The sequence below is a fragment of the Acomys russatus genome, chromosome 12, assembly GCF_903995435.1.
Source record: "Acomys russatus chromosome 12, mAcoRus1.1, whole genome shotgun sequence".
In the NCBI taxonomy this organism is placed as follows: domain Eukaryota; kingdom Metazoa; phylum Chordata; class Mammalia; order Rodentia; family Muridae; genus Acomys; species Acomys russatus.
The window spans coordinates 55429718-55444265 of record NC_067148.1 but is presented as its reverse complement, the minus strand read 5'-3'; the positions used below and the strand labels follow the sequence as shown (position 1 = coordinate 55444265).

General features: G+C 44.4%; 1 protein-coding gene across 1 annotated transcript in view; it reads left to right on the top strand.

Annotated features, from left to right (window-relative positions):
• Ptprm (protein tyrosine phosphatase receptor type M) overlaps nucleotides 1–14548 on the top strand; it is a 680548-nt gene that overhangs the window by 289139 nt on the left and 376861 nt on the right. Inside the window, exon 5 of the mRNA XM_051154461.1 lies at nucleotides 6816–6931. Within this exon, the coding sequence (XP_051010418.1) occupies nucleotides 6816–6931 (116 nt within the window). The remainder of the gene's footprint in view (nucleotides 1–6815; nucleotides 6932–14548) is intronic.

The following is a 14548-nucleotide window of genomic DNA, read 5'->3' as shown; positions in this document are numbered from 1 at the left end:
GATGGAGAAGTGGAGGGTCAGAGAGAGGCAGAAGAGGTGAGGGATGAGTGTAAGGTAGGTACCACGCGTGAGAGGGACCCTTCCCCTTAGCTCTTAGTATTGAAATGATTCCTCTGACAACACAGTCCAGGATAAACAAGATATGCAATTAATCTTGTAAAATGGAAAATACCTGATTTTTAATGAGTGATTACTTAAAAGATGAAACAACCCCATTTCTGTCTATTCTTTTTTATTTGAGCACAGCAATAAAGCTTTGTTTCTTTACAGAAAGAAAAAGCAGTGAGGCGTTCACACAGATTTTACATCTGTGTACTGTATGCCATAGCCTATCTTAAAATACATTCGTAAATAGTCCCATCAAATCAAGACAAAATCGTTTTCCAAAAAAACTCACTTGTAACTTTGCATATCCATCTTAGGGTTTCAGTATAAAACCCCCCTTTGCCCCCCCCCCACAATGTAGTTTTTAAAGCAATCATATTATCTTAGGATTGAATCTATCTCTTTCCTCTAATGAAACACACTTTTTTTTCCTGAATGTTTTTCAAGGCTGCTTCATCTCATCTACTGTTTCTGCATGTGTATGTAATGGTTACAACTTCTAGCCATTCGTAACTCTTATTTTACAATGATAGCTAAATAATAAATACATGGGAACTGCGTTCATATATGTCAGCATTTCATACACCACTAAATTTTACGAACACACCATTTTCACATCCTGGAACCATGTAACAAAAATTCATAGTTTCATAGTAAAAATCACTTATGTGTCAAAAGAATATACTTATCAACAGATCCAAATATATTTAATATTCTTGGGAGAATAAGAAACTGAAAGTATAGACACTTAAATATTTCACTTTACTTAGTTACCAAGAAGATTATGAAAGCTTCATTAGGCAAATGTACAAAAAAATAGTCCGTGAAATAAAAGTTGTCAGAATGACTTGCTGACTTAAGTCAAGTTTATTATTATAATCTTACATATCTATCAAATATAGCATCAGTTTACTTGACGAATAAAACAAACTAGAATTCTACCATACTCAATGCTGCTAACTCAGCAGGTTCTGTTTATTAATCTGTATTTTTACAACTTAACCAACAGTATTAAACCAGTCTCATTTACCAAGAGCCTTAAGTCACGTGGCCTTGAACATTTGAATTATTATCTAAGAACTGACTCCCCCAGTGGTCATGGATAGGGTCCTGCTGCTGACGTGTTGATGCCATCTTGAGGTAGGGAGCCACCTCACACACATAATATCCATACATGTTTATGTGCCTATGGTCAGATGCAAATAGAGATTCCCGCAGCATCATTGTAAGTTTCCGTCCATGAGTCAGGGATAAACACACACACGCAAACAACCACTGCTCATTGTGTGTATGTGAATAAATGTTGATTCTTGACTTTGTTTCCTTTTATATTGTTATCTTAATTGCTTCTGGCACATCAAAGAAGTTACCACTTGGTCGATCTAAATGCCTAAGTCTTTGACCAATTTTCCCTTTTGAAGATGTGAGATAAATGTTGCGTCTAATTAGCCGTTTATATTTTAGCCTCAGTTGTGTTTTGGGGCATCTCTGAGGCCATTGCAAGCCTGTGAGGTAATAGGGGACGGTTTCGCTTTCATGAGAGCACGGCAGGTCTGCAGCGAGGAGAGGTGGTTGGGAAGGAGCCACTCTGAGGTGTTTGAGGTTTTTGGAAGACATTATTGAGGACCTAAATGTTCCTTAGTGCATCAGATCAGCAAGAGCAGTTGTGTGCACAGATGGTGTGTTAGTGCATCACAGCAGCAAGAGCAGTTGTGTGCACAGATGGTGTGTGGTGAAGGAGCATGCCATCAGCTGGGCTGTGAGAAGAGACCCTTTAGTCAACTGAGAACTTCTCGAGGTGAGGCTGCAAGGGTCTGGACCTCAATCTAGGCAGAGGCTCCCCATCTTTGGTGCCCTCCAAAGGTGGAGACGAGGAAATGGACTTTATCTGGGGAGCCTGTGCAGTCAAGCAAGCACACCCTGTTAGTGTTCGCCTATTTACACAAAAGTGTCCCCAGAGGCTCCCCAGAAGTTGAAGTCCTTGCCCTAAAGATAGCCTGGGGAAATGAAAGTAGGCACTCATTGCTGCCAAACAGAGCACAACAAAGGCAGTTGAGGAAGAGAAGGGGCCGCTCTCTGGACAAGCTCCTCTCTTTAGACTGGATTGAACCCCTGAGAGCTGGCAATATTTGGTAGGATCCTGTTTATAACTAGGATGTCCGAGTGTTCTAGTTTCCTTCCAATTGCTGTGATAAAACAATCTAACCAAAAGCAACATGGAAGAAAAGGGTTTATTTCATTGTGTATTTCCAGGTCACTGTCCTTCCTTGAGGGGATGTCAGGGTGGGAAGCAGAAGGCAGGAGTGCATGCTGTTCTGTGCAGCATTACCGTCAAACGAGGAACTCTTCACAGGCGAGGAAGTGGGGCAGGAAGCAGAGGGGTTTTTTTCTTGCTCTCTAGCTCACTCTGGCTGGATCATTGGCTCTCTCTGATTAGTGCAGGGCTACTTGCCTAGGAATGGTGCTGCCCACAATGGGATGTGCCCTCCTTTATCGATTAATACTGAAGACAGTCCCACACAGAGATGTCCCGGGCCAATCTGGCCAAGGCAGTTCCTCGACTAAAGCTCTACTCAGGTGACACTAGGATGAGTGAAGTTTACAATGAAGGCTAACTCTGTACACTTAGGGCACCACATATATGCTCTTTGACCACAAACCCTGCCTCTAGAGATAGCTGGCTCATACCGTGTTGGGTCAGCCTAACTGTTACGTATCTATTGTTATCATTAGAGAAATTTGGTTCTCTAGAGTGACTATTGTGTGTTTCCCATTTGGAGCCAGCCATAGATTTCCATTGCTCACGTCCTCTCTGTGCCCAGTTCTTTCTTCACCAACTGGAAAGGTCTTTAAGGCTTTAAGAAAACCTATTCTCCATGTAATGGTTGTTCTCACATGTGTTTGTCAGTCTCTAACCATACCAAGGACATCATCTTTGTGTGTCTCCAGGTCTCTAGGCCAGAGCTGACCAATTAGGGAACAGAAGCTATTGCGTTCTCTGCCTACTTGCCTCTGAGGAGTATAACGTAATCACAGGGGTGCCTTTACAGGGTCAGCTGTGTCCTGTATCTAGAAGGAGATGGCTGACTAGAATGCTTCCATATTTCCTTGTAATCAAGAGCCCCAGTCAAGGCTGATTTGTAGGTATTCTGGTGTAGACCTTCACAGGTCCCTTGCTTCTAAGACCTTTAGATGCTGATGAAGATGACAATGGTGATGATGATGATGACAGTGATGACGATGACGACGATGATGATGGTGATGATGATGACAACAATGATGGTGGTGATGATGATGATGACAATGATGGCGATGGTGATGATGACGATGACAGCGATGATGATGATGATATGGAATTGCAGATACCTCTTGGAGAGTATCTGCTGTATTCTTGGTCATTGACTATATGGTTACAGAAGACAGCCACTGGGAGACCCGTCTGCTCTGGAAGGCAAAACACCTGCATTCTAATGGGTGACACTTCACCATGAAAGGAGATCTCAAGAAGGGTGAACAGAATGAAAGCTGCCTTGTGGCTTGAAAAAGAGAATTTCGGAAGCAGTTTTAAAAGGGATGTGAAAGGGCAGCCATGACTGCGAGTGGGCCATGTCCTCTGTTCCTGGGAGATGAGCTCAGGGGGAGGATGGAGGGAGGAAGGCTTTGAGACAGGTTGGGATCTGAGGAGAGCAATTTCCTTAGTGGAGAGGGCCTTCTCTCTTAGTGCATGAGGAGTGGGCATGCCTTGAAAGGATTGCCAAGATTGGGATGTTGAGAGGAAGTGGATCTAGCACCCCTCCAGAGTCTGGCCATATCTAAGAGTCCCAGGAAGGCTGATCTGCTGGAACCAGATGCCAGAATCCTGTGATGGAGCTAAGAACTGACCTTTGTCAAATCCCCGGGGAACAGAGGAGCTACAGTGCCAGCATTTTCTCAGTTGTGTGTTGATGTGCACACGGGTGAGGTGAGCATTTAGGGGTGCTTCCCTGCTAGCTCGTGATGGTTGCATGACCTGGACTTGCCTATTGAGCACCGTCACCTGAACCACTTAGGAGCAGTCGCGGGCTGGGCAGAGTCTGAAGATTTTAGAATATCTTTGTATGCGCGTAATCTCGGGAATACGGTGTGAGCCTAAACGTGGAATTTACTCACATTTTGTTTATCCCTTACATGTATAAACTGAAGGTAATTGTATGTATTATGCTTAGGTTTTTAGTGCTTGTGTGCTTGGCTTATAGCCAACCTGTCCTAGTTGTACAATTTTCTAACTATTATATGATGTTGCCTCTTAAAGATATTTGGATTTTTAAGACTAGGATGCTAACCTAGTCCCTGCCCCCAAGTCTCCTCTCTCTCTCTCTCTCTCTCTCTCTCTCTCTCTCTCTCTCTCTCTCTCTTTCTCTCTGTCTCTCTCTCTCTGTCTCTCTCTCTCTCTCTGTCTCTGTGTGTGTGTGTGTGTGTGTGTGTGTGTGTGTATCTGTGTGTCTGTGTATGTGGTGCTATATGTTTGGAAATGAGTATGTATGTGTGTGTGTGTCTGTTTGAGAATGAGTGTGTGTGTATGTATGTGTGTGTGTGTATGTGTGTGTGTGTGTGTGTATGTGTTTGGTGATCAAACATAGTGATAACTTTCTTTGACAAGAAAACAGTTCTTCATATCTAATGTAGTCCTTTTAATTTAGTCAAATCTCAGCGGTCTTCTGATCTTTATTAATATTGGGTCCCTTTGGTATAAATAAGCTTAAAATAATTGGTATTTTTTTTATGTAGTAAAACTTTGTGGAGGCAAAGGTGAGATGGGCAGGTAGGAGAGAATAAACCTGCTATGGAAGGTGAAAGGTCAAGCAAATAACACCTGTGGTTGTGTTACTATAACTTACACACATTTGAGTTAATGATACCATCACAAGCGAGCTGTGTGAGGGGCAGTAACACCGAGCTCTGTCTGGCCTTGCTATCGTAGTCACAGAAGGTCCAAAGACAAGCTGAGAGCATGATGGGGCTTTACGGAAGAATACTTCAGGGATGCAACAGGCAGAGGATGCGCCCTGTGTGGGACAGGGACTGTTAGGACAGACAGGGAAGGCAGGAAGGCTAGAAGGGGTAGTGTGGCTTAGTGAGCAGGCCTGGGCTTTGGAAATGGAAATCCGTACTAGCCAAGAATCCATAAGTCTCCTATACGCAAACCAGAGAAAATGGCCACCTCATAGAACGTGTGTGTGTGTGTGTGTTCCCTGGAAAATCCCGGACACATAAAACTCAAGGACTACCCTTTTAATATATAAGGGCGTGGGGGAGGGGTCTGATGCCTCCACTACCAGGTAGAAGAGACATTTGATTTAGGGACGTTTTCCAGAGATCTTCCAAAACAAAACAAAACAAAACAAAAATTATGTTATTCTTGAGTAAGGAGTAATTTGATTGAGTCGGTGAAGCATTTCTTAGAATCGTAAGTTAATAAATTAATGCTAAGCAGTAGTGGCCCATCGTTACAGTGCTCCGTGAGGACCCATTTAGAACTTTTCGCACACTAAGCGTGGTGAATGCAGTGACTTATTACTGGCCTCCAAATACTAATGAGCTTTTCCTCTGCAACTGGTATTAAAATTCATTGTTCTTCGTTCGCCACACACTCTCAGTTCTAATTACGTTCTGCTTGGGCTCACACGAATGTTAGTTTACAGTCACTGGGTCTCCAGACTAGGGCATACCATTCTTCAAAACAGTCCGCGCACAGCTTGGAGGAGCCCACCACAGTGGGAGGACACTCAAAGGCCTCCTCTGCCCCACCCACGGAACGCCATCAACTCACCTCCTCCCTGCCCTTGCCCGCCCCCTTCTCTGCCCTTGACTTTGTCACAGCAACAGGAGAATCCTTTCCAAGTCAAAGTTGCACAGCACCCAAGCCCTGACCGATTACAGTTTCTGACACCCGTTTTAAGTGTGCTGCGGAAATTAGGGTAGACTCCTCCAGCTGACCAGAGCCCTCCTTGATGGAGGCAGCTGTCCTATGTTGACAGGAGACTGCGTGGCTTAGCTTCTGGAGTCATTTGGATTTCTTGAATTAGGAATAAGAATCGGCAGAACTCGCCCAGCTTGGGCAGGCCCAGCATTGTTCAGAGAGTGTGTCTTTTGGGATAGTATTTTTGGTAGCTGGGAAATATTACAGAGGAAAGGTTGCATACCAATTAGTTGTATTAAAATATATATTATGCACAGCTCTGTATTTGGGTTTTAAAGTTTCCTTGACAACATCATTTAACTTCTTACTGTTCTTTTCACATTACGAGTATAAATATCTAATATGTTTTTGTTCAAAACATCAATTAGGCGTCAGCATAATCTTTATTAATACAGATCTGTTATTACAAGGAGACTGCTGAGCTATGGTAATTTGCACAGCAGGAACAATGAAATCTCTTCTCTTTGGTCTTATCCCAGATTGCCTGGCTTTTTTTTTTTTTTTTTTTTTTTTCCCTCCTCACTCTCTCTCTCTCTTCTTGTTCCACAGAGCACACACACCAAAAACCTTCCATGATGCCCTTTACAAAAGCAGAAAAGTCTTTAAGCTTTTGTAAGCAAAAGCATTCTTTTTCTCCCAGGATGAGCACAGTGCAAAGGGCCCGATGGGAAATGTACCTGCTAGGTAGAGTGGATGTTCTAGCTGCAGGTCCCACTTTTAATCTCCTGACTTCTTTTTTCCCCTCCTGCAGCTAGAACCCCCCACTTCCTGAGGATTCAGAACGTGGAGGTGAACGCCGGCCAGTCCGCGACTTTCCAGTGCAACGCCATAGGCAGGACCGTGGCTGGGGACCGGCTCTGGCTTCAGGTACGTGTACCGTACCACCGTTCAGCATCCTGGCAGATGGCAAGAGGACAGCCACAGTGTCCTGGAGGAGGGGCTGGAGACGCCGGAGCCATCACTGTTCTAGAACATTCCTTCCACATTTAGATCTTCAGGTTTCTAAGCTTACTGCATAAGCTTTCTTTACTTGCCTTTTTGGAATTCCTGCTTTTCCCACTGATTTTTCTTGGTGATCTCCTTGGACAGATTTTAATTGGATTTAGGAAAAAAAAAAAAGCTGTAAAATTTAAAGTATAATACCTTTCTCCCCTGAGAAAAAACAGTCGAAAGAACATTTCACTCACTCGTCTCTTTGTCTGTCTATCTTTGTCTCTCTCTGTTTCTTTCTCTTTTCCTCTCTTTCACTCTCTCTCTAAACACACACACACACACACACACACACACACACACACGAGTGGGAAGAGCTTGCCTTTGTGGGCAATTCACGTTAGAAAAGATTGTGGGAAATAACTTCTAAATGTCAAGCACTGAAGTAATGTGTGTGTGTGTCCTCAGGTAAGCACAGCCTGCGAGGCTCCAGTCCTGCAAATCCTACCCTATACATTCTGAGTGACAGACAGTTCCTGGAACCTGGGCCCACTCTGGGGAGTTGTGACAGACCGAGTGGATGTCAGTGACCACCTTCTCCCCTCAGAATGCCACTCAGTTCCCTAGGCTTCAGGATGTATGTCTGGAGGCTGGTGGTGGTGTTCTCCCTAGTGACCTCCGATCTCATTGAGTCTTGTTTCGTTTAAGTAGTAATCTTAATTAATTTTAATTTTATTTATTTATTTATATTTATTATTAATTAATAATTAGTTGAGTATTAATCTACAGGCTACTCGTTCTTCAGATCTCCTAGAGTGCATTTCCTCCTTTCTTTCCTCCTTTTGTGAAGTCAGTTGTTTGTTTTGTTTTTGCAGTGCTGGGGTCACACTCGTGTCCTTACACATGCTAGACCTGTGCTCCCCCAAAAACACAGCCTCAGGCCTTTTGCATTTTTATTTTATTATTTTATTTTACGATTTTGGGGTTTGCTACCAGGCTGAAGCCCTCTGTGCTTTAACCCTTCTGTATCCAGTGTCTCATGACAGTCGGCTTCCGCTGTCTTGTCTTGTTTCTCTTCCCGCGCATGTGTGCGTGCCTTTTACCGTACTTCACACTGGTGTCAAATGTGCATGATGGTGTCACGCTCGTGTGAATTTTAAATCCTTCATCCCTTTGAGCCACCGCAGATTAGCTGGTTATTTGCATCGCTCTGGTTTCTGGAGGAAGTGGGAGGTAGCCAAGCATTCTTTTCCAGGCTGAGCCCACGGTGGGCTGTCAGGTGGGAAGGCAGTCTGAGGAGGCTGTTTCTCATGGCCGCTGCACGGAGCATGCCTTCCCCTTCTGCCTGATGTCACCCCCTTTTCTCTGTATCCTGGCTCTCGTCAGAGACTTTCTTGCCAGGAAGGAGGGATGGGTGTACATGTTTAGAATTATGTGTTCTAAATCCACCCTTACTTTTCTCTTCGTTTCTAAAAGTTTTACAATCACTACCGTAAAAGCTTTTTTGTAGCCTGTGACGATTAATATAAGCGTTTAACTTTTTTTCATTTTTATCCCACATCTCAGTTACTGTGAATTATCAGGCTGGGAATAGAGGAGTATTGCCTGAGTGGGTGGATGTTTGTGTTAATGAGATCCAGATCGGCTGTCTGTTGTGCTTGATGAAGGAGATAGACATTTTTTTTCTTGACACTTTCCACAAAGCATTTACCACCTTTTAAAAGTGACACTCTTCTTTTCATCATTATCTGTGCAGTTCTTAATTATTTATGGAAAACTTGTTTATTGCTCTTGCTTTTCTTGTGCACATCCCTTAGGAGGACTCGATGTAAGATGTGAGCTCCCAGGTCACAGGGCATATTCCCAGGGGCTCACTGTCCCATCGAGGGCAGAGTTTGCTCTTAGATTTTTCCGCATTTCCTAGACTTGGATCCTCTACTTCAGCTCAGTTAGTTTGGGACTCCAGTCTTTACTCCATCATCAGTGGTGGAAATGTTGGGTTTAAACCGTGTTTAGCAAGCTATGAGCTGATTTCTATTTGGGGAGGAGACGGGGCCTCTTGCTGTAGGTTAGATGTATCTATTCCGCCTTGACTACAGAACTACCTTGGGCAATTAAGAAATTTCAGGTTTACTCCCAGATTCTGGTTTAGTGGGCCTGAAGGAGGGACCGCCCTTCAGTGTTTCATCAAATGCTGCCCAAGTGATTCCATTGTGAAGCAGGGTTTGAAAGTAACTAACCTGAAGCAAAGTTCAATGGGTATAGTAAATTATAGCTTAGATAGCCAGTTTGCCCAATGGATGCCCTGTCTCTGCCTCCTGATCCTGAGATCACGGGAGGCCGCCATGCCTGCCAGTCTTTTGCGTGGATTCCAGTACTCAAGCTTGGGTGGCGACTCTTTTATCCACCCAGCCATTCCCCTAGCCCAAATCTCAATCTTATTAACTCATTATGTGTATGCAAACATCTGCAAACCTGAGCCGATCTCAACACTGAATTGTTCTTCCAAACGTGTCTGATGAGGGACCCTCGCCACACAGTGCTTCTGAAGCTGCAGCTCTTATAAAAATGGTTTTCTGCATGTCAACTCACCAGGGTCTTTAAAAGAATTCCGAGATCCAGGCACAAAATAGAATGAGGATAAAATATTTCCTAGGTTTCTCTGTGGTATAAGTCTCCCCAAGAGTAAAACAAGATGTGGAAATCTATGATAGATGTTTGCTTGGGAGTGCCTGGAATACTAAGCTCCTGTGAGGTACTTGCTGCTGCAGGGCGGCTGTTCCATCATAGATGAAATTTCCTCTCCAAGTGAACCTCAGAGGCCAGTTATGGTGACACAAATGTTGCCTTCCTTGGATGCTTGCTTAGGCCGCTGCCTTCTGCCCACAGACGGCGCCTTTAGCATGAAGGTGTGTGTAAAGTCTATGGAATCCTTTCTGGCAGCCCAGGTTAGACAGAAGACACCATGCAAAGTCGTCAGGTGGACTGATGAGAGCGGTCCTCTGTGAATGGCGTTTCAGCACTCACCGTATCATCTCTCCTAAATTGTTACTTCTCAGACCTTTGTGCTAGGTTGTCTTTCCATTTTAACACTGTAACTATTCTCAGAGTGGCATTTAAAAGAAAGTGGCTGTCCTGGGACCTGATAAAAGGCATAGAAATACACCGCTGATAAAGTCACTCTGCTCGAGCTTACTCATGGCAACACCCGTGCCAGAGACGTGGTTGGATGACCCCGCCCCTTCCAACTTCACAGAAACCTACTTCTCTGTAAGCCCCTAATTTGCGAGTGTTTTCTTAGAGGAAAAAAAAAATATATATAACCTCGGTTGGAATTTAATATATTTTAGTTGTTGGTCTAGAAATGGATGTAATTGATTTGATAGTTGCATGATTCTGCTTAGCTACTTACAATCAAAGTGTTGCATCTGAGCTCAATAGGAGCTCAGGTAATCTTAGACACTTTTAGTGAGAGAGAGAGAGGGAGGGAGAGAGAGAGAGAGAGGGAGAGAGAGAGAGGGAGAGAGAGAGAGAGAGATCTTGTGATGAACTGGAATGATTCTCATATGTATAGCCTCTCTGATGTACAGCAGAGTCCAGTGTGAAAAGATGACCCAGATGGTAGGAATGGTACTTGCGTCACTAATTTCTACACATGCTGGAAAAATATATAATGACATTCACAGAGCAGCCAGGTACCAGGTACCCTCGTAAGGTGATAGTTGAACTTTGAGTTTTGCTTTATAGATAATTATTTTCATTGATCTTTGCAGAAGTTAGTGCCCACTTATAGGAAATACAGCTGAGGCCTGGGGAACTCTGTTCACTCTTCTTGGGGCACATTGTTGGTAATAAGAGCTAAGACTAATACTCAGGTAATGGTCACTCGAACTGTCTCCTAACCCACAATGCTCTTTGCATAGCACACTGGGAGACCTAGACATTTGTCAAGGATTCATAAACTTTGTGAAGGAATTTACATTTCCATTAAAAATGATCATTTTAACTTGTGTGTCTGTGTGTGAGGCCACATGCACATTTTTCTGGATGGTGAGGTAGGATTGGTCACACATGGTCTACATTTTGTGGTGGCTTTTAGCTTCATTTATAGATGATGAGGGGAAAATCATGACTGTATATCAGAACCGTTTTGCTATTAGTTATGAAAGCTACAAAATGATTTGTAAAGAGGTAGAATTATGGTTCCTTCAGCAAGCTTAACTTGGGTATTTTATACCATATATGTTAAAGCATAAATTTAACATCACTTACCACACAGAAAATGCCAGGAGCAGGGAAAGTGGACTGTCTTCCGTTGCTATAGGAACCATTTACTGTCTAACTCTCTGAGTGGGGAAAATCACATCCATTATTATTTCAGTCAGTTACCCATCCACAGCTGTATCTATTTGCCAAATCTAAGCATTCAGAGACCACAGAAAGCCTTCCAGCTTGTACCATGTGTCTCTACCTGGTGTGGTTTGGGATTACTCCAATTTAAAGAGAAAGGTTTACCACATGTCCCCAAGAGTATGAGTGGAATCTAGGAGATCCTGGGGTGAGCTAATTACCCAAAGTCATTTAGTGATCTCATGTAACATGGTCAGAAGAGGCTGGTACATGTTTGGGGTGAAGCTGCAGAGGTTAATTGGGGGGTAGGGGGAGCACTTGCTGCGCAGCAGCCTTAAGGTTGAGATTGGAAATGGCTTTGTGTTTGGGCTATAGGTCAGAGGGTAGGGGAGATGCTTCGAAATCTTCTGCCGACCCAGCAGGGCCCCAGTCCTTTGGCCTAAGAACTCTAACCCTCATAAAATCGTTCTCTCTCTCTCTCTCTCTCTCTCTCTCTCTCTCTCTCTCTCTCTCTCTCTCTCTCTCTCTCTCTCTCTCTCTCCCTCTCATCTCTCTCTCATGCTTATCTTGGGTCATACTAACTTATCCCACTTTCAAAAATCTGAGGCTCTCCCCTGAGAAAGGACGGCAGGTGTGGTGGCCCTGGCTCAAGGTCTCAGGAGCAGCAGCAGCAGATGCAGACAGACTTTGTTACTCCTCTGCAGTTTAGCTGTTCTGTGTCTTAATTACCAAGCAGAAAAGGCCACCGGCTGGAGAAGCCAGATCTGCTGAGCTATTCAATGAAGGTCTGTTTAGCTGAGGTGAGCCAAAGGGAGGAAATTTCCCCTGCGCTGCTGCTGGTCCTTAGTGACCTCAGTGGTGGTTGGGGGTAGGGGGTTGCGGGCAGCGTCCTGCAGAGGGCTTGATTGAAAGTGGGTGACCACAGCTCTCCCTGCAGTGGGAGACAGGACATCCCCAGTAGCTCATCCCCACCCATGTGACTATGCAAGGGCCCTGCCTGTCATCTGCTAAGCTCAACCACTTAGAACAGCTCCAAAATGCCCGAGATTGATTAATTTACTCAAGCCACTGCTCACTTCCTGGGCCTCAATTCTCTTCAGCCGTTGCTCTGATGATAGCATAGATATTCCTGAAAGACTTAATGCGACTCCTTTTGGTGGCAAATCACTGTTCATTTACAAGTCCTCAAGTGATCCCACTGCCTGAGGAAGGTTGTAAGTATAATTGAAATCACATCAGTACTTTTTCCTGGCTTGCTCACATTGGAACACGTGCACACTTTAAGATGCTCTGGGACTCACAAAGGGCTATACTTAACTCGGTGAGACTGTTCTCAGGCACCATCATTATGGGTCTTTGATGAAGCTCACAAAAGTTGGAGCAGTGATTCTTTGGCTGCCCTGAACATGGGATTGCTGTGCTTTGTCTTGGCTGTCTTTCCATGACAGACTGTATCACAAAGAACTCTCAGGATCACTGCACACTGTGCTGTCTTTGTGTTAAGAAACACGGCGCTGGTGTTTGGTGGGGCTGCCTCCCTCTTACACTGAGAAAAATGAGGAGAAGTCATTTGGGCACCTTGCTAGCTCCATCCCAAGAGGGGCTTTCATTGTTCAGCTGTGCAAATAGGACAAAGGTGGTCCTACCCAGAAGCTCCTGACATCTGGGTAGTGCCCAAGGTTCTAACACATTTCTCTGTCTGCTCATTGCTGCCACAGAAAAGGCCCCTGGAGAGGAGCCTAGAAGGCTTGCCACTTCAACTGCTACAGGGATCAGAGCAGGCCACTGCTCTTCACAATTTCCAGTTAATTCCAGCCAGAGAAAGTGACTCTGGAGACAAAAGGGCTTCTGGGAATCAACTCACCCAACCTTTCAGTCACTCCCTGAAAACCATTTACTGTCCCTGTGGCCAGACCTTCCCTGCTTGTGTCGGGGGTGTGGCTACATTGGGAATTGTCCTGCATCTACAACTATTTTTGTCTCTTACAGCCTCAGGTACCTAACACACTAAGGGGGATGTGCTGGGGGTGCATTTTCCACAGCTGGTCCACAGTGCAGCGGGATGACGAAGCTCTCTTCCTTTTTTTCTCTCCCTCATCCTCTCTTCCATGAACACAAACTCGCATGCTCCTCAGAGCATTCATCTGGCAAGGAGCTTGTCTGGAATCCAAAGCATCTGTTGGATCTGTCTGAGTTCAGCATCAAGGAGGAAGGAGTCTCTCAGTAATGTGTAATCTCAGGGGCCAGGAAGAAATGTCCCCATCCAAAGCGTGGGCTTTCACCTGACGCCAATCCAGTCCTTTCTGGCAATTTCCCTGGCTTCTCTCTGTGCCCTGCATTCCTGACTATGCCTGGTCCTTCCTCCAGGACTTCCTCTTCTGTTGTTTTCCCCAACACTTCCAGACCCTTAATGCATTGCTGCTTCAGCCTACACTGCACAGCTACCACTAGCACCCTGTTGCTTCTGTAGATGCCTCGTTTGTTGTTGTTGTGTTTGGGGTGGTGGTGGTGCTGGTTTTGGTTTCCCTTTGTTCTTCCATTGACTCAACCTCAACTCTTGTCTGAATTACAAACCTGAGTTAGCATTTGGTTCCAAAATGGGATTTATATACTTGTACAAAGTTATCTATACATACATTTATATATGTCTGTATACTTGTATATAAAGCATGTATGCTTGTATAAAGTTATTGCTAATACCTTAAGCATAAATGGTATCAGTATGAGTAATTAATCTGATAAGTATTTAAATATGTTTGTGTACCCCGCCCCCCCCCACTGTGCTAAGTATACATCTTAGTATCACTTTCTGACTCTTTTCTGCCACAGAAAAGGTTTCCCATTTTGAAAACTCTTTCTTGTTTGTTTTTCATTTTGTTTTGTTTTGTTTTGAGGCAGGGTTTCTCTGTGTAGCCCTGGCTGTCCTTGACTTGCTTTGTAGACCAGGCTGGCCTCAAACTCACAGAAATCTGCCTGCCTCTGCCTGGGATTAAAGGCGTGCGCCACCACGCCCGGTTCTCTGCACTTACAGTTCCTAAAGTTGTAATTTCAAGGATTATCATTGTCTTGGTCTGAGGTCAGCATGTTTTATGCCTTGGCGTCTAATTGGGGATTATTTTTAATGTAGGTGTTAGTTTATTCACTGGCGATTTCATGTGTGTATAGACCCCATTCTCTTCCTACTTGCCTCCCACCTTCCCTTAC